This window comes from Cetorhinus maximus, chromosome 3 (assembly GCF_964194155.1).
Source record: "Cetorhinus maximus chromosome 3, sCetMax3.hap1.1, whole genome shotgun sequence".
Classification (NCBI taxonomy): Eukaryota; Metazoa; Chordata; class Chondrichthyes; order Lamniformes; family Cetorhinidae; genus Cetorhinus; species Cetorhinus maximus.
The window spans coordinates 71,277,251-71,299,828 of NC_135881.1; the positions used below are offsets into that span (position 1 = coordinate 71,277,251).

General features: G+C 44.6%; 1 protein-coding gene across 8 annotated transcripts in view; it reads left to right on the forward strand.

The window, feature by feature from the left end:
- tbc1d5 (TBC1 domain family, member 5) overlaps window positions 1-22,578 on the forward strand; it is a 551,970-nt gene that overhangs the window by 425,074 nt on the left and 104,318 nt on the right. For all 8 annotated transcript variants that reach the window (XM_078538526.1, XM_078538531.1, XM_078538533.1 and 5 more), the window contains one exon: window positions 5,144-5,229. In XM_078538526.1, the coding sequence (XP_078394652.1) occupies window positions 5,144-5,229 (86 nt within the window). The remainder of the gene's footprint in view (window positions 1-5,143; window positions 5,230-22,578) is intronic.

Below are 22,578 nucleotides of genomic sequence, written 5' to 3' on the forward strand. Positions count from 1 at the left end.
TGTAAATCCTGGTTAGGTCTCAGATGGAGCATTGTGCCCAGTTCTGGGCGCAATACTTTCGGAAGAATGTTAAGGCCTTGAAGAGGGTAAAGAGGGAATTTATTACCATGCTAGCAGGATGAGAGAATTCAATTATGTGGAGAGACTAGAGAAGCTGGGATCGTTCTCCTTAAAACAGAAGATTAAGGGGAGATTTAACAGAGATGTTTGAAATCATGAAGGACCTTGATAGAATAATGAGAAGAATATTTTCACCAACAGAAGGGTCAGTCACCATAGGATACAAATTTAAGGTAATTGGTAAAGAAAAGCTCAGAGGTGAGATGAGAACTTTTTTCATGCAGTGCGTTTTTAGGTTTGGAATGAACTGCCCAAAATAGTGGAAACAGATTCAAAAGCAACTTTCAAACGAGAATTGAAATATATTTGTTAAGTGAAAGAATGCAGGGCTATGGGGAAAGAGCAAATTGAATCACTCTTTCTAAGTGCTGCACAGGCACAATAAGCTAAATGGCTTCCTCCTGTGTTGTATGATTCTATGAACTACATAATACATATTCCCCAATAAATATTAATTTCAAAGCTGCAATATTGCTGAGGGGTTCAAATAACTATTTATATTTAATTTTGCCCTCTAACCCTGCAATAAAACTGATTTGTAATTAGTTTCAGAAATGAATTATTCTACATGTCTGAAGATATACACTTACATCACATTAAACTACTATTCTTTGGAGACATCAAAAATGTTTGCTTGCCTTTCTGAGCAAAGTTAACTTTCTCTAGAAGAAACTCCCTAATGAGAAATAAATTGAGTTTCAAGCATGCCTTTCAGGAAAAACCCAAACAAGATGACATTTGCACGTATTAAATTGAGTTCACATATCTACATGTGCTACACTTATCTTTTTGAGAGGAAACTTCAACTTCTGTTACAGTTAGCACAATTACAATAGATGCTACATCTTTAGCAAAACTATCTACATCTTTAGTGCATGAAACAGTCTTATTCATGTTAAACTTTGTTTAATAAATTGCAAGGGAGAAGGGGAAGACTAGATGTGGGATGTTCAGTAGCTGTCGCTTAAAAATAATAGATTGATAATAACAGAGCATCAAAATGCCCAACTAGTCCTGTCTATTTAAATCTTTCAGATTTTTCTACGTCACTGGCCCACTAAAACATATAGCTGTGGGTGGGAAAAGCTGGTTGGGTAAGAGCCATCCTGAAAAAGAGCATTAACTGTAAAAGTAATGTGGTGGGTTGGTATCAATGGGATATTGAGTCTGGAAGGACAAAAGATAATATAGTAAATAAATTGGAAGTAAAATTTTGTAATATAATAAAATAGTGTGAAGGTATGGGTTGTTTGAAGGAGATTAATAAAACAAACAATGCTTATACTGTTGTTTTGATCTGTACAGAATTTTCATGCCAAAGTTTAAATGGGATATCTTTTACAACAACATTTCTTACAACTGTCATCTATGTAATGACAATCAAGATAATCACAGATATTTTAGCAGATGTAAATTAAAATACCAGTATAACTGACATGAAATGAATATGAAACAGAAAGGCAATTTTTGAAATAAAGAAAACTATGATGGGGAAAGATATAGGGCAGAATTTTGCCCTCGGTTGGTGGGCGGGCCCCACCAGCTCGGCAGCGGGCGGGCAGCCGAATTCTGCCGCCGAAGCGGGCCCCGCCGCTATTTTAAGTGGGCGGGCCAATTAAGGCCCACCCAGCGGCCTGCCCGACAGGAAGCGCTATGTGCTTCCTGTGCGGGGTGGGGAGGGGAAGGATTCCCCATCTGTCAAAGTGCACACTGCTCCCTGAGACTAAGTGCTGTCTCAGGGAGATCAGTGAAAGTGTTACAAAGTTTAAAAAATAGAAAAATAAAAAAACTATTAACATGCCCCTCTCATTTGACAATGTCACACGAGATGGAACATGTTAATAAATATCACATAAAATTTATTAAAGTTTTTAAAAACGGACATGAAACCTCATCCCGCCAGTGGATGAAGTTTCATGTATTATCAGAAGCCCGCTGGGGCTCCTGGCCTGCCCGCCAGCCTTAAGGTTGGACGGGCAGGGTCTTTAATTATCTTAATTACCCTGTCAATGGCCTCAATTGGCCATTGACAGGACGGCGGGCGGACAGCTGATTTAGCTGTCCGCCCGCCTTCCTAAAGATTTAAATGGACCGGGATGACATCGGTGGTTCCTCCCGACGTCATCCCGCGTCATTTTCCCGTCGGCAAGCGGGCCCCGCCCCCAAATCGCCAACGGGAAAGTTCAGGCTATAGTGTTGATATAAGCATGAATGTGAAGTAAAATGTCAGTGGAACTCTGGGCAATGTTGCAGAGAACATCTGAGGCTAAGAGGACTAAGAGAATAAAAATGAGTAAAAATAAGTATGGAAAGGAATGAAACAGCTAATTATATGTAAGCAGAAATTGGGGAGAGACTGTGGGGAGGTAAACCAAATGACACAGATAAAACACTGTAGGAAAATAAGAGCGATTATTAAGGTTGGCTTCATGAATAAATTAAAAATGTTCATTTTTGAAGTCCAAATAGGTTAGCTCTGAAAGTTTCAGCAACTCTACCCCAAGTGAATACTTCATATGTACATGATTAACAGTTAACAGCAGATGATCAGCAGTGAACTGTTGGAGAGTGTAGAGGAATGAGGTTTAGAAAAAGACAATAGTACCAGCAGCTAAGTACATTAGAAAAATCAACCTTAATTTGTCCTTTAGCAATTGCAAATAACATGATTTGTGCTCACAAAACCGTTTAAACCATTTAATTTCATTGCTACAATGTTAAAGGACAGGTACGAAACAAGATGGAATGTGGAATTTTGACACTGATAAAATTTATTTTATCAAATTTGCCTTCACCTAATCTATTCTCTAAAATACAAGAACACATGAAATAGGAGCAGGAGTAGACCATTTGGCCCGTCGATGGCTCTGCCATTCAGTACAATCTTGGCTGATCTTGGGCTTCAACTCCACTTTCCTGCTCGCTCTCCTTCTCCCTTAATTCCCTGTGAGACCAAAAATCTGTCGATCCCAAACTTAAGTGTTTTCAACGATGGAACATCCAGAACCCTCTGAGGTAGAGAATTCCAAAGATTCACACCCCTTCAAGTGAAGTAATTTTTCCTCATCCCCACAGTCTCTCCCCAATCAATGATTGGCCTCTTATCCTGAGGCTGCCTCCGTGTTTTAGATTCCCCAACCCCAGAAACAATCTCTCAGCATCTACCCTATCAAGCCCCTACAGAATTTTGTTGGTTTCAATTAGATCACCTCTCATTTCTCTAAACTCCAGAGAATATATATCCAATTTACTTAGCTTCTCACCACAGGACCCTTACCCAAGGGACTAATTTCATGAAGCTTCAGTGTATCACCTCCAATGCATGTATATACTTTCTTAAACGTGGAGACCAAAACTGTACACCGTATTCCAGATGTGATCTCCCAAAAACTCTTACTATTTATAGTTTATATTTATAGTTAAAGGAAAATACCATTGAAATGAATACTATAATGCTTTTTAATTTTCTGTTGCAGCCCCAGATTAGATCCTGTCCTATGCATTGTCTTGATTATTCTTTGCTGACCTCAGTGTCACTTTTGATCCCAGATTTAATTAGTCCACCATATTTTTGAGGAGTTCATGTTGGGGAGTAGGGACCTAATATTCAAAGAAGAAAAATTGGAGAATATTATAGTGACCAGTCAGCCCTGGACATTATGGAAAGGAGTTTCTCCTAATTGCACAATTAACAGAGTGCTCTGGACACTGCTCTGGTTTTGCCAAGGCAAAGTTACACTGAAGTTTCCACAAAAATTCATTAACATAAGTTCAAATGCAAAATAGCTCATGAATCTACATGATCAAGCACTGTAATTGATGATAATTGATTTGTGACTGGAATAGGGCATTCTCACAAAGAGGTGTGGGTTTCCCAAGAAATTAGCCATTCTTCAACTGACTGATTTAATGCTCTTGATCTTACTTTTTAATTGGCTTCAGTTGAATCCTGGTCACTGCTGTCTTCAATTCACTACTGCACCAGATCAACTGATTGAATTTAAAGTAATTGCAACAGAAGAAACAAACCTTGGTCAAGCTTCAGCTGACTGCTGGCCGTTGAAGGTCAGGTGACTAATGGATTGCTATGACCACAGATGACTGAGCCTAAGGATCTGCACACAATGTGATGAACCACCTGAATGAGCGCAGTCAGCAGAATCTTGCCATTCCAACCTGGAGCCATGGACAGTTTTATGGGCCAGGACTGCTCCAGGAAAACAGATATTTGAACCAGCTTCAACATATATAAAGTGATTATAGGGGGTAACTCACTCGTGCTTAAAATCCCTCAATCTGATATCAACAGCAACAACTTCTAGTGCCTGTATAGTATAGTGCCTGTAACGTAATGAAATGTCCTAATGCGCCTCACAGGAGCATTATAAAACAAAGTATGACACCAAGCCACATAAAGGAGATGCAAGGTCATCTGACCAAAAGCTTGGTCAAAGATTTAGGTTGTAAGAAGTGACTTAAAGGAGGAAAACAAGGTAGATGTGCAAAGAGGTGTAGGGAGGGAATTCCAGAGTTTGGGGCCTAAGCAACTCACCAATGGTGGAGCAATTATGATTGGGAATGCACAAGAGGCCAGAATTAAAGCCACAGTTATCTCAGTGGATTATCAGGTTGGAGGAGTTTACAGAGATGGGGGGGTCAAGGCCATGGAGGGATTTGAAAACCAGGATGAGAATTTCAAATCAAGATGTTGCTTTCACAAATTATGCGGAGACTCCAAGCCCACAGACAGAGTGAATAATGTAATGAAAAAGAGATTATTTTGATCAGACCACGTGATGCATGATCAATCAAATGAGCTGTGATGTTTCATGCAGGTTTCTTAATGCAACAACTGTCTTATGGTCCAAGTAGGTTTGACTTAAGTAGATTAATACAACAATTAAAATGCTGTCATTAGGTTCTTAGTTGAGAAACTTTGGAGCTCTCATTTTAGAATATAAAATAATGTACTATATTTTTCTGCAAAGCCTATAAATTTGTTTCACACTTTATTTCTTCCTAGAACAACCCAAGACCTGTGAATTACCAGTTCCAACAGAATCTAGATTATTACAGGGCATGTGGTGCAGAAATTGTGAATAAGACACGGTAAGATTTATAGACAGATACAGAGTTACTCTTGTTATTTATATTTAAGATATATTAATTAAATTGCCAAGCAATGAAGAATAGGAGTAGGACGCACAATCTTCAAACCTGTTTTGCCAATTAAATGAGATCATGGCTGAGCTTTTATATCAAGTCCTCATTCCTGCCCAATTCCCTGATTCCCTTAATGCCCAAAAATCTATTGATATCTTGCCTTGAATATATTCAAGTGATCATCCACGTCTCTTGGAGCTAGAGATAACCAAGGGTTTGCCACCCTTTCAGTGAAGAAATTTCTCCTCGCCTCAGTACTCAAAGAACAAAGAACAAAGAAAAGTACAGCACAGAAACAGGCCCTTCAGCCCTCCAAGCCTGCGCCAATCATATTGCCCGTCAACTAAAACATTTTGCACTTCCGGAGTCCGTATCCCTCTATTCCCATCCTATTCATGTATTTGTCAAACTGCCTCTTAAACACCACTATCGTACTGGCTTCCACCACCTCCTCTGGCAGCGAATTCCAGACACTCACTACCATCTGCGTAAAAAACTTGCCCCGCACATCTCCTCTATAGTTTTCTCCTCTCACCTTAAATCTATGTCCCCTAGTAATTGACTCTTCCACCCTGGGAAAAAGCTTCTGACTATCTACTCTGTCCATGCCACTCATAATTTTGTAAACTTCTATCAAGTCGCCCCTCAATCTCCGTCGCTCTAGTGAGAACAATCCGAGTTTCTCCAGCCTCTCCTCATAATTAATAACCTCCAGACCAGGCAGCATCCGGGTAAACCTCCTCTGCACCCTCGCCAACACCTCCATATCCTCCTGGTAATGTGGTGACCAGAATTGCACGCAATATTCCAAGTGTGGCCTAACCAAGGTTCTATACAGCTGCAGCATGACTTCCCAGCTTTTATACTCAATACCCCTGCCAATGAAGACAAGCATGCCATATGCCTTCCTGACTACCTTATCCACCTGCGTTGCCACTTTCAGTGACCTGTGGACCTGTACACCCAGATCCCTCTGCCCGTCGATGCACTTAAGGGTTCTGCCATTTACTGTATAATTCCTGCCTGTATTAGACCTTTCAAAATGAATTACCTCGCATTTGTCCGGATTAAACTCCATCTGCCATTTCTCTGCCCAAGTCTCCAACCGATCTATAACCCATTGTATCCTTTGACAATCCTCTTCACTCAATGGCCAACTCTTTATCCTGAGACTATGACCCCTGATCCTAAACTCTCCAACCAGGGGAAATAGTGCCTCAACATCCATTCTGTCAAGCTTACTAAGAGTTTTATACATTTCAATATCATCTCTCACTCCAGAGTTCATTGTACTCTATTTCTCCTCATAAGGCAGCCTTCTCATCCCTGGAATCAATCCAGTGAATCTTAATTACACAAGTTCAAATGTAAACTATCTCATGAATTTGCATGATCAATTACTGTAATTGATCATAATTGATTTGTGACTGGAATAGGACATTCTCACGAAGCAGTGTGGCTTTCTCAAGAAATTAGCCATTCTTCAATTGACTGATTTAATACTCTTGATCTTACTTCTTAGTTGGCTTCAGTTGAATACTGGTCACTGATGTTTTTAATTAACTGCTGCACCAGATCAAGATGCAGTGTGGTTTTATTTCACTGCTGGTCACAAGTCTTATGTACCAGATCAACTGAATTTAAAGTAATTGCAACAGAAAAAACAAATCTTGGTCATGCTTCACTTGACTGCTTGACTCATGGATTGACATGACCACAGATGACTGAGCCTAAGGATCTCCATGCAATGTGATGAACCTCCTGAATGAGCGCAGTCAGCAAAATCGTATTTTTCCAACCTGGAGCTGTGGACAGTTTTATGGGCCAGGACTGCTTCAGGAAAACAGACATTTGAACCAGCTTCAAAATTTGTAAAGTGGTTATAGGGTTAACTCATTTATGCTTAAAATTCCTCAATCTGATATCAAAAGCAACACCCTATATTTATATAGTGCTTTTAATGTAATGAAATGTCCCAATGCGCTTCACAGAGCATTATAAAACAAAGTATGACACCAAGCTGCATTAAGGAGATATTAGGTCATATGACCAAAATTACACCCTCTATATGAAAAGTATATCCTTCTTTACATAAGGAAACCAGAATTGTATATAGCCCCAGTATGGTCTCACCAAAGCCCTATGCAATTTCCGTAAGACTTCCTTATTCCTATACTCCAACCCGACCTTTGCAAAAACTCCTACCATTTGCTTTCCCAATTGATTGTAATACCCGTATGTTAATTTTCTGCTACTTGTTTACAATGTTACAATCCCTGTTGGGGAACCACCATACACCAAAATAACCAAATTTACCAAATGACCCCTCAAATAAAATTACCAACAGGATTTCACTTATTGTAACTGTTACTTTAAAACAAATCAGAATCAGCTTAAATTAGACATGAATTAGCAGGCAATTGATACTTCAAATAAAATGGTAAGTTTCACTTTAAATAGTTGATGCAGCAAAGCTAGGTCTTAACACAACCTGCATCACTCTTCACATACATGTGGCACCACATGCAGTTCCAAAGTTCCATAACTCATCCTCCAGTATGTAAGATTTCTCACTTGCCCACTCAATCACTTGGGCCTCGATTCATGTTCACTGGCAGCCGTAGTTTCCATCATAGACAGGGTTAATACCTCTCACTCGGGCCAGGTCACGTCCTGATGGTGTAGCTTTCCAGAGTTCCTTTCCAACTGACCAAAGTCAGTTGATCTTGGTTCACAATCTAGGCCTCTGATACAAATTCTCAGCATTTTCACATCAGCTATTCACATTGCTTTGAGGATTTAGTCCCTTTTACCTTGCTCATACATTGCTTCCCCAAGAGTTTCTGGAAGTCTATTTTTCTTCTTACTGTCAAACAGAAAACTGACATTTTCAGAGAGAACTTTGCTGGCTTCTCTCACACGAATTCTGAATTCCTCCTTCTGTCTCTGCTTTCTCTTCGTATCTGCAACTTTGTGCTGATCAACTTCTGCCCCAGCCCTTCTTTGTGTCTTGCAGCTGCCCCTCATGTCTGGCCACACAGCTTCTGTATCTTAATTTCCTTTCTCTTGGCACTGCGCCTTCGAAGGATCACCAGGTCACATGGACCAGTATTTCTTATTATCAAAGAAAATTACAATTGATCCCTATACATAGCAACATAGGAGCAGGAGTAGATCATTCAGCCCATCGAGCCTGCTCTGCCATTCAGTGTGATCATGACTGATCATCCACTTCAATGCCTTATTCCCACACTATCCCCATATCCCGTTATGGCATAGGCATTCAGAAATCTGTCGATCTCTGCTTTAAGCATACTCAATGACTGAACTCCCACAGCCCTCTGGAGTAGAGAATTCCAAAGATTCACAACCCTATGGGTTAAAAAAAAATTCTCCTCATCTGTCTTAAATGGCTTCCCCTTTATTTTGAAATTGTGTCTCCTGGTTCTAGACTCCCCAATCAGGGGAAACGTCTTACATGCATCTTACCCTGTCTATCCCTTTAAGTATTTTGTAGGTTTCAATGAGATCACCCCTCATTCTTTGAAACTCTGGAGAATACAGGCCCAGTTTCCCCAATCTTTCTTCATAGGCCATTGCCACCATCCCAGGTACAGGTCTGGTGAATCTTCGCTGCACTCCTTTTATGGTAATAATATCCTTCCTAAGGTAAGGGGACCAAAACTGCACTCAGTACTCCAGGTGAGGTCTAATCAAGGTTCTACACAATTGAAGCAAGGCTTTTCTATTCCTGTATCCAAATTCTCTTGCAATAAAGACTAACATACATTAGCCTTCCTAATTGTTTGCTGCACCTGCATGTTAGCTTTCAACGACTTATTGATGAAGACACCCAGGTCCCTTTGTACATCTACACTTTCTAATCTCTCAACATATAAGAAATACTCTGCACACCTGTTCCTCCTACCAAAGTGGATGACCTCACATTTTTCCATATTATATTCCATCCGCCACGTTCTTGCCCACTTATTAAGTCTGTCCAAATCCCCCAGAAACCGCTTTGCATATTCCTCACAACACACATTCCCACCTAGCTTTTTGTCATCTGCAAACCCGGAAATATTACATCTAAATCATTGATATATATTGTGAACAGCTGGGGCCCAAGTACTAATCCTTGCGGTATTCCACTAGTCACAGCCTGCCAATGTGAGAATGACCCGTTCATTCCTACTCTGTTTTCTGCCTGTTAGCCAATCCTTAATCCATGCCATTATATTACCTCCTATCCATGTGCTTCAGTTTTGCTAATTAACCTCCTGTGGGGGACTTTATCGAAAGCCTTCTGAAAATCTAAATACACTACACCCACTTTCCCATTCATAAATCCACGTTGACTATGCTCAAACAGATCATTATTGTCTAAGCGTTCATTTATCACATCCTTTGTAACAGATTCCAGCATTTTCCCTACTACTGATGTAAGGCTCATTGGTCTGTAGTTCCCTGTTTTCTCTCTTCCCCCCTTAAATAGTGCAGTGGCATTTGGTACCTTCCAGGAACTATTCTAGAATCTATAGAATTTTGTAAGATGATCACCAATTCATCACCAGCTCCATAGCTACCTCTTTCAACACTGGGATGTAGAATATCAGGTCCCTTCAGTCCTGTTAATTTCTCCAATACAACCTTCTCATTAGTACTAATTTCCTTGAATTCTTCATTCTCCCTGGTCCCTTGTTTCTCGAATTCTGGGAGATTTCTTGTATCTCCCTCAGTGAAGACAGACACAAAGTAATCATTTAACTTCTCTGCCATTTCTCTATTCCCCATTATAAATTCTGCTGACTTAAATTGATGGAAACTCTTAGAAGTCCTTTTTAAACATTTTTAAAGACAATTACAGGTTCACCAAACATTTTAAACTAATTGCAAATTTTCTTTACTGTTCTGCTTCCAGATCAAAGATTATCACAAGGACATCCAAATCCCTCTGCACGCTAACATTTACTGGGATCTCACCATTTAATATTTATTTTGTTTTTCCATTCTTCCAACCAAAGTGGATAATTTCACACTTCCTTACATCATACTCTATCTGCCATAATCTTGCCCAATCACGTAACTGGTCAATATCCCTTTGCAGCCTCTTTGCATCCTCCTAATCTCTAACTTCCCCACCTAGCTACCTCCCATCAGCAAACCTTGATATATTACACTCCGTCCCCTCATCTAAGTCAATAATATAGTTTGTAAATAACTGAGGCCCAATCATTGATCTTTGCGACACTGCACTAGTTACACCCTACAGTCCGCAAGTGGTCTATTTATTTCTGCTCCCTGTTTTCTGTTTACCATCAACAAATCCTCAATCCATGGTAATATATTAGCCCAACCCCATGAGCCCTAACCTTGTGGCACTTTACTGAATGCCTTCTGAAAATCCAAATATACTACAGTCACTGGTTCCCTCTTATCTACCCTGCTAGTTAACCCTCAAAAAAAACCAAATGACTGAACAGCAGTATTACATTTGCTATCTACCAATCCATGGGGACTTTTACAGAATCAAGGGAATTCTGGAGGATCAAACCAAAATGCATCTGCTATTCCTGAAGCCACATCTTGTAAGCTATTGTAGGACAGCAAATACTTTATCTCTTGATTAAAGAAAATTCCTTTCTTTTTGGACCAACTGTGTTTGTAGGTCTTCAGTTCAGTCTCAGTACTGCAATATTAACCCTGAACTAAAATAAACACCTAAAATCAAGTGTTTGATTTAAAATAACATGAATATCAAGCTGTCCAACATTATGCCATCAAATAACGGTTTATCCAGAAACAGATGATGCTGTTACCAGCTTCCAACTCTTGTAGTTCAGGATTCTTGCTTGTGCCTCAATGGTAATAAGGCCCCTACTATTAAGTAGGGGAGGTCTTGTGGCACGGTGGTAACATCCCTACCTCTGGGCCAGAAATTCTGGGTTCAAGTCCCACTTCAGAACTTGATGGCCATAAAAGGTGCATTCGTAACATGGCCAAGCAGGTTGACTATCTGCCTGTAAATCCTTCTAATACTGATGGCAGACGGTAGAGAGCAGGAGAGTTTCCTGGTCAGCCATACTGCAGAAGGCAACGGCAAACCACTGCAGTACTTTGCCAAGCATCATCATGGACAAATTCAACGGAGGTCTATCGTCACCAATGCCCTCTTAAGGCATGGTACCTGAAGAACTGTTAAGCAGCACTTGTATGTTGTCATCCCATTTTCTTCTGGGTCTGCTTTATGGCCTCTTCTGTATCGGTGGTGAATAGTCTGACAATATCACATTTGAGAAGGTGTATGAGTTATCCATGCCAGAGATTTGGCAGTGATCAACTAACCAGGATTATGGTGGTTGATTAGACAGGTTGCAACAATCTCATTTAATATTTTGTCGTGGAGGTTGACCTATAATAGTGTGCAAAGAGATCCAAAATGAAATCCATCAGTTTGTTTAGTCATTACATTGGTGCATACCTCTATTTCTGGACCACATTTAATTACTGATATTAACTAATGTGGGGGCCGGTTAGCTCTGTTGGCTAGATGGCTAGCGTGTGGCTCAGTATAACAGCAACAGTGTGGGTTCAATTCCTGTTCCGACTGAGGTAGACTTGGAACCTGCCTCCTCACCCTGTCCCTGAAAGTGGAAGGCAAGCCATCACTGACATAAACTGCCAAAGAATTGCTCAGGATGAAGCATCAGCAGACAATGAGCCTTGGACCTGCCTTCAGGCAGAGCACACATGAATGAAAGAAATGAAGCAACTCTTTTTTATATTCATTCATGGGATGTGTGTGTCGCTGGCTAGGCCAGCATTTATTGCCCATCCCTAGTTGCCCTTGAGAAAGTGGTGCTGAGACCATGTATCTGCAGCCCTTGTCCTTCCAGATGGTAGCGGCTGAGGGTTTGGATGGTGCTGTCTGAGGAGTCTTGGTGAGTTGCTGCAGTGCATCTTATAGTTGGTGCATCGTGTAGTTGCATCGGCGGTGGAGGGAGTCGATGTTTGTGGGTGGACTGCCAATCAAGCGGACTGCCTTGTCCTGGATGGTGTCGAGCTTCTTAAATGTTGTTGGAGCTGCAGTCATCCAGGCAAGTAGAGAGTATTCCATCACACTCCTGACTTGTGCCTTGTAGAAGGTGGACAGGCTTTGGGGGTCAGGTGGTGAGTTACTCGCCGCAGGATTCCTAGCCTCCGACCTGCCCTTGTAGCCACAGTATTTGTGTGGCTAGTCCAGTTCAGTTTCTCATCAATTGTAACGCCCAGGATGTTGAACTAATGTGTGGTAGAGCTGTGTTTTTAGATTGTAAAACTATGTTCAATCTCCTTATTTGGGATAGAGATTTCATCGCAAACCTTGCAAATGGGATGTGGTCGTGGCAGCCAGGAAAACAGTCGTCTTTGGAGGAAATCACACTATCTAAGAAAATGGATTGTGTCACTGACTCCACTGTCTTGGATAGATCGACATTTATTATGAAGGTAGCTGGAACGATAAGTTGCTCTAGTGATTGCACTGTCATCTAGTTCCAGCTAACCTAAGGTTAGATACCTCTTGGCCAAAAATTCATAGGGCTTTGATGAAGGTTTTCACGGTTTCTGCTAAGGCTGTTATCCTGTCCACAAAATCTAAATCGGTGTACATAAAAGTCAAAATTTTCCGTTTGGCGGGTGGAGTAGGAGCAGATGCACTTGGGCGCGGACCAGATCGGGGACGCACCACCATTTTGCTCAGGCAGGCCAATTAAGGCCCGTGTGTGGGCAGCGGCGGCGTGCACAGACCGCCGGGTCCAAAGGCAACCCGGCAGTCTGTTTAAAAGAAGGCCTAGCAGCCTGCTGTAGGCTGCTCACAATGTCCACCTTGAGATCCAACCGCAGGGGGTCTGCTGAGCAGGGCACTCTGGAGGGAACGGCAGAGGAGCAGGGCAGGCTGCAGGGTAGGCCAGCAGGGGGCCAATGTGCCCCTCACTTTTCGGATGATTGCCTTGCTGCCCTCCTAGAGGAGGTGGCAGCACGTTGAGAGGTGTTGGTCCCCCAGGATGGGATGAGGAGGCCCCCGCACATGACGAAACGTGCCTGGGAGGAGGTGGTGAGCTCCTGCGACGTGGTGCAGCGCACCTGGATCCAGTGCCATAAGCGCTTCAATGATTTGTTGCGCTCTGGAAGGGTGAGTACCATGTTGGCATTGGGCATTAATCCAGCAGGTAGCCTTAGCCTTTGAGGCCCCCCCCCCAAACCAAGTCTTACTGTTGTGACTGCATTGAGTTATGTTGGCCATTTCTCGTACGCTGGGTGGGCAAGCAGATCGTGCCCAGGCTTACATCAGCCTGAGTAGTTCATGAGGAGATGAGTTCTCCCCCACACCATGTGTTGCTCTTAGTCGCACATGACTAGTCTGGGGGCAACCTGCAGGAGATGCAGCTAGGCGCATACTCAGAACTCCAACACATTTCCTATTCACGGTGATGAGATTGTGGAAGGGGAACCTCAAGGTCTCGTGGCCAAGAGTCATCTGCTGTCCTCGACGCTGCACGTAGTTGCGCCTCTTTGCTATGGGAGCAAAGACCGTGTGTTTCCTAAAGTGATAGACGCAGAATGTGTCCAAGGTGGCCATTGGGGGGGCGCGGGGTTGGGAGCAGGCGTACTAACTTGGTGTGACTGATCAGCAATAGCGTGGAGAGGATGCACTGGAGGCCTGATATGGGCCACTGTGGCTGGGGTGCGGCGTACGCGTGCAGAGGCCATGTGCGATTAGCCGCAATGAATGGTCTTCTCTGTTTTTCAGGAGAAAAATGCTCACAATGCATGTGAGCGTTCGCGGACTGGAGGCAGCCAGGCCCCTCTGATGATTTTAAGCCACTTTGAGCAGGAGGCCCTGGAGCTTGAGAGGCGCCATGCGCCCAGGTCCACTGGTGTCAGTGAGGCTGGGGTGGAACGGCCAGGTATTTGAGGTCAACACTGACATCCGCTCTGTCTTCCCACCGTCCATAGCACTGATGATTGTTTGAATCGTTATTATTGCAACATTGCTCATTCACAGACTGACAGAGTCAGAGGTGTGGATCATAGACAAAGGTCCCTCGGCCCTTCGAAGATACACGTGTCAAGCACCTTCCAAAGCCACCTTATCCCATTTCCGACCACTATCCCAATGGCCTTGTATACCATGGCATTGTAACTGCACATCCAAATACTTATTATATGTTAGGAGGATTTCTGTGTCCACCACCCTTTCAGGCAGTGCGTCCGCATTGCTGTGTGCAAAAGTTGATCATCATCACCTCACCTGTCAACCTCATGCCCCTTACCTTAAATCAATGCCACCAGGTTACTCATCCCTCTGCCAAGGGGAAAAGTTCCTTTCTGTCGACCCTATCTCTGACCCTCATAATGTTATAAAGCTCAATAATGTCACCCCTCAATCTCCTCTGCTCCAGGGGAAATAACCCCAGTCTATGCTATGTCTCCTCATAACTCAAAGTCTCCAGCCCAGCCGGCATCCTGGTGAATGACCTCTGCACTCTCTCCATTCCAATCACATCCCTTCTGTGAAACGCATATCACAACTGCACGCAGAACTATAGCTGTGGCCTAGGTAGTGTTTTCTGCACTTGCAACATGACCTCCCTGTTCCTATATTCTATTCCTCGGCTAATAAAGGCAAGTAAAGGCATTTACCTTCTTAAACGCCTTATGCACCTGTCCCGCTACCTTAACGGGCATATCGACAGGCCCAGCAAGGCCCCTCTGATCCTTCTTACTTTCCACGGTCCCACCATTCTTCGTGTATTCCCATACCTTGTTTCTCCTGCCCAAGTGCATCACCTCACACTTATCCACATAACATTCCTTAGGCCATCTGACCAGCCCATCTGTATCCGCCTGTCATGTTTGGGTCTCCTCCTGACTATTTGCCACCCCACCAATATTCGTCTCCATAGGTTCTGGAAGGTTGAGCGCAGAATGAGCCAGGGGGAAAGGGATGAAATGTGTCACTCTGTGCACGCTAACTGATCCACTGTCCTTGTTGTTCATTTCAGCATCATCAGAGCCTGTCCACCAGGATCGATTGCAGATGCCCTCTCTCACACATGAGGGCCCTCAACTGTCACCTGTGTCTCACCATTTCTGCGAGGCAGGCACCAGCGCAGATACTAGCACATCGGTGGGCATTGCAACATCGGCTAGTGGCCTGGGGCACAGTGGAGAGGGCACTTCACAATCGCTGCAGGAGCTGGCAGAGACAGAGCGTGTCGATGGCGCCGGCAGTCGGAGGACTGCAGGGGACCAGGCACATGCTGAGTCGGTGTGTGATGATGTGCCTCTGGCGTTGTCTGCGACGCAGCAGCTGCAGGAAATGCGGCTGGGTGTGCGGGAGCATCTGGGAGTGTTGCATGAGACTATGCTTCGCTTAGTGTCCATGGTGGAGGAGTCCACATGGAGCATCAGTGATGCAATGAGCCTCATGGCAGAGCATCATGCTTCTTTCATGCGGAGAGGGGCTTTCAGGAGAACAAGCAGGTTCTCCAGGGGTTACGCTCGGACCTGCAAGCCCTCACAGCACCAGTGGCCACAGCTGGTCACTGCCAATGTGGGAGATGGTGTGGGCTTCAAGCTTCCCAGCTCATTGCTCATCCATCGACGGTGAGCAGGGAGGTCTGGGACGACCTCACGCCGGCGGAACAGCTGCCTGTCGTCCCTGCGGGCTCCTCTCATGGCGCTCCGGATGAAGGCAACAGCTACTCCCCTCTCCCAGTGACCGCTTCATCGGGTGAGGCTGCGACGACTGGGGACATGCCAGCTGTGGAACTGGCAGCTCCATGGGCCAGAGGACGGCTGCCAAGGTCATTGAGGCCAGCAGAGTCAGCAGGCTGTCTCAGATGCCACTCCGAGCAATGGGGTGGCACCAAGATGTAGCACCCGTAAACGTAAGCATAAGGCACCTTAGACACACCATGGGTTTCTTACTGGTGCTTTTGTGTTGGCCCGAGATTAGGGAATTATTATTTGTTTATGCTTGGAAAACGTTTTGGTTTGATCTTGTGTGACCTTATGATGGTGAAAATTAAAACCAGATGTATTACAATAGCTGAGGGTGGCTCCTTCGTTCTGCATTTATATGTTTGGCATACATGTCATGAGTGTTTGAGTGGACGTTGAGGTTTATATCCAAAGCCCTTAGTTGCAGCTGATGAAGTGGCAGATGTAGCACTTAAGTGCCAAGTATGGAAGCGCCAGGCAAGACTGGCCCTCCTGATCCATTTTTGTGGAGCTAGCTGAAGGTTCGTTGGATTAAAGTCTCCCGGGTGTCCCTGCCTCCTTGGTGTAGTCCCAGGTCAGCGTTTAGCCCCTCATCATTCCCCTGTGCTTCCTCATCCTCAGAATCAGTGCTGGACTCATCGTGTGCAGCCGCATCCACTGCGTCAACATCTTCATCGTCAACTGCGAGCCCCCTTTTCAGCGCAAGATTGTGGAGAGCGCAGCATGCAACCACTATCACCGAGACAGGATCTGGGGGGTACTGAAGTGCGCCCCCTGAGCGGTCCAGGCATCGGAAGCACATCTTGAGAAGGCCGATGGCTCTCTCCACCACAGCCCTTGTGGAGGCCTGGCTCTTATTGTAGCGCTGCTCAGCTTCTGTTCTTGGATGGCAGAGATGCGCCATGAGCCACCTTCTGAGGGGATAGCCCTTGTCACCCAGCAGCCAGCCATCAAACTGGGCCGGAGCACTGAAGAGCCCCGGCACCTGGGAGTGTCTGAGGATGTAGGCGTCGTGGGAGCTTTCTGGGTGCCTTGCACAGACTTGTAGAATCAGCATCCTGTGATCACACACTATCTGCATGTTCATGGAGTGGAAGCCCTTCCTGTTGATGGAGGCATTGGGCTCACCTGCTGGCGCCTTGATGGCCACATGTGTGCAGCCTATTGCATCATGGACGCAGGGGAAGCCACGAAGCCTCTGGCTCGCTGTGTCTGGCTTGCCTGGTCCCAGCGGAAGTGGATGAAGGTCAATGCACTCCTGAACAGAGCGCCTGTGACCTGCTTGACACAAGTGTAGACAGCTGATTGGGAGACACCGCAAAGATCACCCACCAAGCCCTGGAAGGAGTCAGAGGCATAGACGTTGAAAGCAACTGTGACCTTCAGAGCCGCTGGCATGGGGTGTCCACCACACAGTTAGGGGAGATCTCAGGACCAATCATCTGACAGATGTAGTGTACTGTCTCCCTTGACAGTTGGAGCCTCCTTCAGCATTGCACCTCAGTCATAAATGCTTCGCCGCCTGTATACCCTGACAGCAGGATAATGGCGTCTTCTGCGGCCCCTTCCACCTTGGGCTACCTCTTGGCTCTGCCTGTGCCTGTACTCCCAAAGGTGGCTCCACTGGAGGCTGATTGTGCACTCCTGGCCTCCTCCTTATTCTAGCCCTCCCTTCCTCCTCAGAGGAACTACCTCCAGTGGACATGTCAGAACCCATACCCAGGCTAACAGGAGGCCTCCGGAAAGGTGCAGGCCTGATAAAGATTACTGACTGCAGAGCGCTGACCTGAAGGTTAAAAGTACGCAGAAAGCTGCTGGAATTCGTTTTGAACTGCTACAGAACACACAGGCAAGTTTAAAAAACTTTCTGCAATATATACTCACAGACCAGATTGACAACCCCACTGAACCCTGTTATCCCGCCCATGGATGAGTTTTATTAAAAAACCTCTTACCCGCCTGCCCGTTGCGCCCATGTGCCAACCCGAAGATCGCACGGGCACCTGAAATTCGGCATCGATTGCCGATTTAAGGGCCTTAACTAGCCCGTTAATTAATGCGGGTGCATGTTGAACTTCATCGCGTGCCCGCCCAGCAAAATATCGTGATGGCACACGGTGACATCGGGACGCTCGCCCGACGTCACCGCGCTGTCATTTTACGCACTAGCGTGCGGGGCCCGTACCCCGCATGTCAAGCAGAAAATTCTGCCCATTATCATTGCCTAGGCCGGTTCCAGATCCATTTTATCATGTTGTTTAAACTCTGATGCTTTGTTATGCAGGTTCAATTACCCCTTTGTTATGGAAATTGATATATCTCAAAGTCAGTGTGGCAGGCCTTACTGAAATTAAGTGAACAGAGCAGAAGTCAACAGCTGTGGTTGGATATATTGTGCTCACTCAGACAGCCACGAAGAATAACATCTCCGAGGTGTAGCTCCTGCTATGGATTACCTTAGGTCCAAAGAGCTCATCACTTGAAAACCAATAAATGAACACCACCTTAAAGTTTATTTTTTCATAAATATGGGTATTTATCTGTAATAACCTATGTTCCAATAAATTTTGGCAGACTCCAGTGATAGAGATGATTCGATATATGTCTCCAGGCAGCAATCACATTACTACCCCAGCAGAACCTACTCTTCCTATTGGAAGACTTAAAACTGAAGGAGAAATCACCAGATCGAAGTTGGCTAAGCTTATTGAAACATAACTATGGACAACTAAATTATAATGATGAATGGCTTGCTAAATCAGTGCTCCCCATACCACAGCTTAATATACAGGGAACCTTTTTTCCCAGAGAAGACAATACAGAAGGTAGAATAATAGCAGAACTACCACAGGTAGCTTGGTTTAAAAAAAAAAGGAAATAGATCGCATTACTGCAAACATTCATTGCTGTGTGTGCAATTGATATTTTCTGGGTCTTCCAAAGTGCTAAGTGGGGCAAATGGGAACAAAGTTTTGTAGTTTCTGAAATTGAGAAACACTTTTGATCTCCAAGGCTCAGCCATTGAACAGTTTGATGTCAAGAAGTGTGGGTCTTTGAAATATAATTTCAAACTTGAACTGCCCAATCACTTTCAGATGCTGGCAGAATCCATGGGACAGGATTGAAATGTCTATGATCCAGTTCAAACTTGATGAGCCAAATAGTGAATGCTGACTATTCTATGATTCTTAAGGATGTTGTGGGAGGTGGATACTAGAGGTGCTCCAAATGGATCGCTAATAAGATGCTTGACCTGGCTGAGCACTGTAGGAAGGTAAAGCTCTACAAGATTCCACAGCTCTGAGAGCTAAGACAACAGAATAAGACATCCACCAAGAGAGAAAAGAAGGCCTACCTAAGATGACTGTCAAAAGAGACAGAACACAACACCAAAACATAAATGAAATAGTGAAGCATCTGTTGAAAGGAGGTGCCCAGCCCTCAAGTGGCCCATTACATCCACCAATGGAACCTGTTTACCAATTCTGTAACCAACTAGAGCGAAACTATTGAAAACACTATCAGTCAGCTACACCAGTTAATTGCGAAAGCAAAGACTGATGAAACTGTTCATCAAGAGCAGCGCAAAGGCATCCTCAAATGTGGGGCTGAATTTAATGCTGGGGATTGGGTTGCTGGAAGTGAATCTGCTTAGGCTTGTCCAGCTTCAACCGTAAGCATTTAATGGTCTTCGGTGTTTAATTAACTTGAGGTGGGACTTTTGACCCCTTCAAAGAGGAAGTCTCGCCTCAGAACTGGTAGCTCTTGTCCCAACAGCGCCACCAGGTGCAGTGGCCATTGCTGGGACTGCAACAGTCCCCAAGGAAGGTTTTCAGCGATGGTGTCCAGATTGTGAGGCAAGTCCAGGGTTTTGCTGGGACCTGGCTGGCAGGCCCTGGCGAGGGGAGTGGGGAGCAGTGGGTGACAGGTTGGAGGATGGGAAGGCGCAGGGGGGAAGTTCAGACCTGGGAGGGGCATCCAATGGGCACAGTTGTGCCCGACCAGGAGACAGCCCCCATCCCCAACCCGACAGATCTTGTTGAACGGCCTGGAGACATGGCCTGGGCAGGAAAAATCCCAGTCGTGGTGGGATTTAATTCGCCACATAAGGCCTCATTTGACCCATGGGTGAGTAGGCCACATGGCACCTCCTCTGCTGTGGGTACAATACACATGGGGGTGGGTAGGTGACTGGCATGGCACCCAATTTTAGGTCCCAACACAATCCTGACTCCATACGAGAGCTTAAAATTCCAGCTATTTTACAAAGGCAAAGTGATCTGAACTAGACTGCAGCAGTCTGAGAAGTATTAACCTGCTGCCAACAATTGCTAACGGTAACAGGTATTTCCATGACAGCAGGTGGCAGCCAAACAGTCCAAAAACAATGAGCCATTATTGCCTACGTCAATGTGAAAAAAGCTTTTGTCTGAGTAGTGTTTAGGGTTCCTGTTAAAGCCTGTAGGTATCTCTACAAAGAATATATCTTTAATCTGAGAAGCAAGCAGCTGGGTCCATTTTCACAGAAAGCTTCCTGAACATAAGAAATAGGAGCAGCAAGTGGCCTTAACTCCACTTGTCTGCTTGCCCCTCATAGTCTTGTAGATCAAAAATGTGTATAATGCAACCTTGAATATGGTTAGTCACAGAATCTTAAAGGCACAGAAGGAGGCCATTCAGCCCATGTCTGCACTGGCTCTCCAAATGAGCATTATGACCTAGTGCCATTGCCTTGCCTTTTCCCCGTACCCTTGCACATTGTTTCTATTCAAATAATCATCTAATGTCATCTTGAATGCCTCGACCACACTTCCAGGCAGTGTATTCCAGACCCGAACCACTCATTGTGTGAAAAAGCTTTTTTTCACTTCACACTTCTTTTGCACATCACTTTAAATCTGTGCTCTCTCGTTCTTGATCCTTTTACAAATGGGAACAGCTTCTCACTATCTACTCTGACAAACCCCCTCATGATTTTGAACATCTCTATCAAATCTCCTCTCAGCCTTCTTCTCTCCAAGGAGAACAGTGCCAATCTCTCTAATCTACCCTCCTACCTGAAGTTTCTCATCCCTGGAACCATTCTTGTAAACCTCTTCTGCACTCTCTTCAATGTGTTCACATCCTTCCTTTAATGTGGCGCCCAGAACTGTACACAATGTTCCAGCTGAGGTCTAACAAGTGTCTTATATAAATTCAGCATAACCTCCTTGCTCTTGTACTCCTATGCCCCTATTAATAAAGCCCAGGAAACTATATGCTTTATTAACTGCTCTCTCCACCTGTCCTGGCACCTTCAATGATCTATGCATATATACGCCCAAGGCTTTCTGTTCCTGCACTCCCTTCAAAATTTCACCCCTTATTTTACATTGTCAGTCCACGTTCTTCCTACCAAAATGCATCACCTCACATTTCTCCACGTTGAACTTCATCTGCAACCTATCTGCCCACTCCACCAATTTCCCTATGTCCTCTTGAAGTTCCACACCATCCTCCTCGCAGTTCACAACACTCCCAAGCTTTGTATCATCCGCAAACTTTGAAATTGTCCCCTGCACACCCAGATCTGGATCATTAATATATATCAGAAAAGCAAGGGTCCCAGTAGCGACCCCTGGGGAACTCCACTATCTTCGTCCAGCCCAAAAAATATCCATTGACCATTACTCTCTGCTTCCTATTTTTAGCCAATCTTGTGACTCAACCTCATCTGAACTCTGTGGAAGGGAATACCAAAGATTAACAACTCTCTGAGAGAAGAAATTCCTCCTCATCTTTGTCTTAAATGAGGGGCCCCTTATTTTGAAACTGTACCCCCTAGTTCTAGATGCCCATACAAGGGAAACATCCCCTCAGCATCCACCTTGTCAAGCCCTCTCAGAATCTCATATGGGCGGAATTTTACGCCAGTGAGAATTTACGGTCCTACCGAAGCCAATGGACTTTTGAACGGCTCGCCGCATTTTACGGCCCTGCACCCGCCACGACAGGGCTGTAAAATTCCACCTCATGTTTCAGTAAGATCACCACTCCTTCTAAACTCCAATGAGTACAGGCCTGATCTGCAGAACCTTTCCTCATAAGACAATCTTATGAATCATCTCAGGAATCAGCCCAGTGAAACTCCTCTGAACTGCTTCCAATGCAAGTGGCCCTCCTTAAGCAAGAATATCAAAACTGTACACAGTATTACCTGAAAGGGAAGAATGTGCAGGGTTGCGGGGACAATGACACTAGATGTATTACTCATTCGAAGAGCCTGCGCAAACATGATGGACCAAATGGCCTCCTTCTGTGCTGTGACACTTCTGTGATTCAGTACTCTCGGTGCAGTCTCACCAATGCCCTGTACAGCTATAGCGAGCCTTCCTTTTTTTATATTCCATCCCCTTTACAATAGAGGCCAACATTCCATTTGTCTTCCTAATTACTTGCTGTGCCTGCATGTTAACGTTTTGTGATTCATGTGCAGGGACACCCAGATCCTTCTGTATGCAGCATTCTGCAGTCTCTCTCTATTTAAAT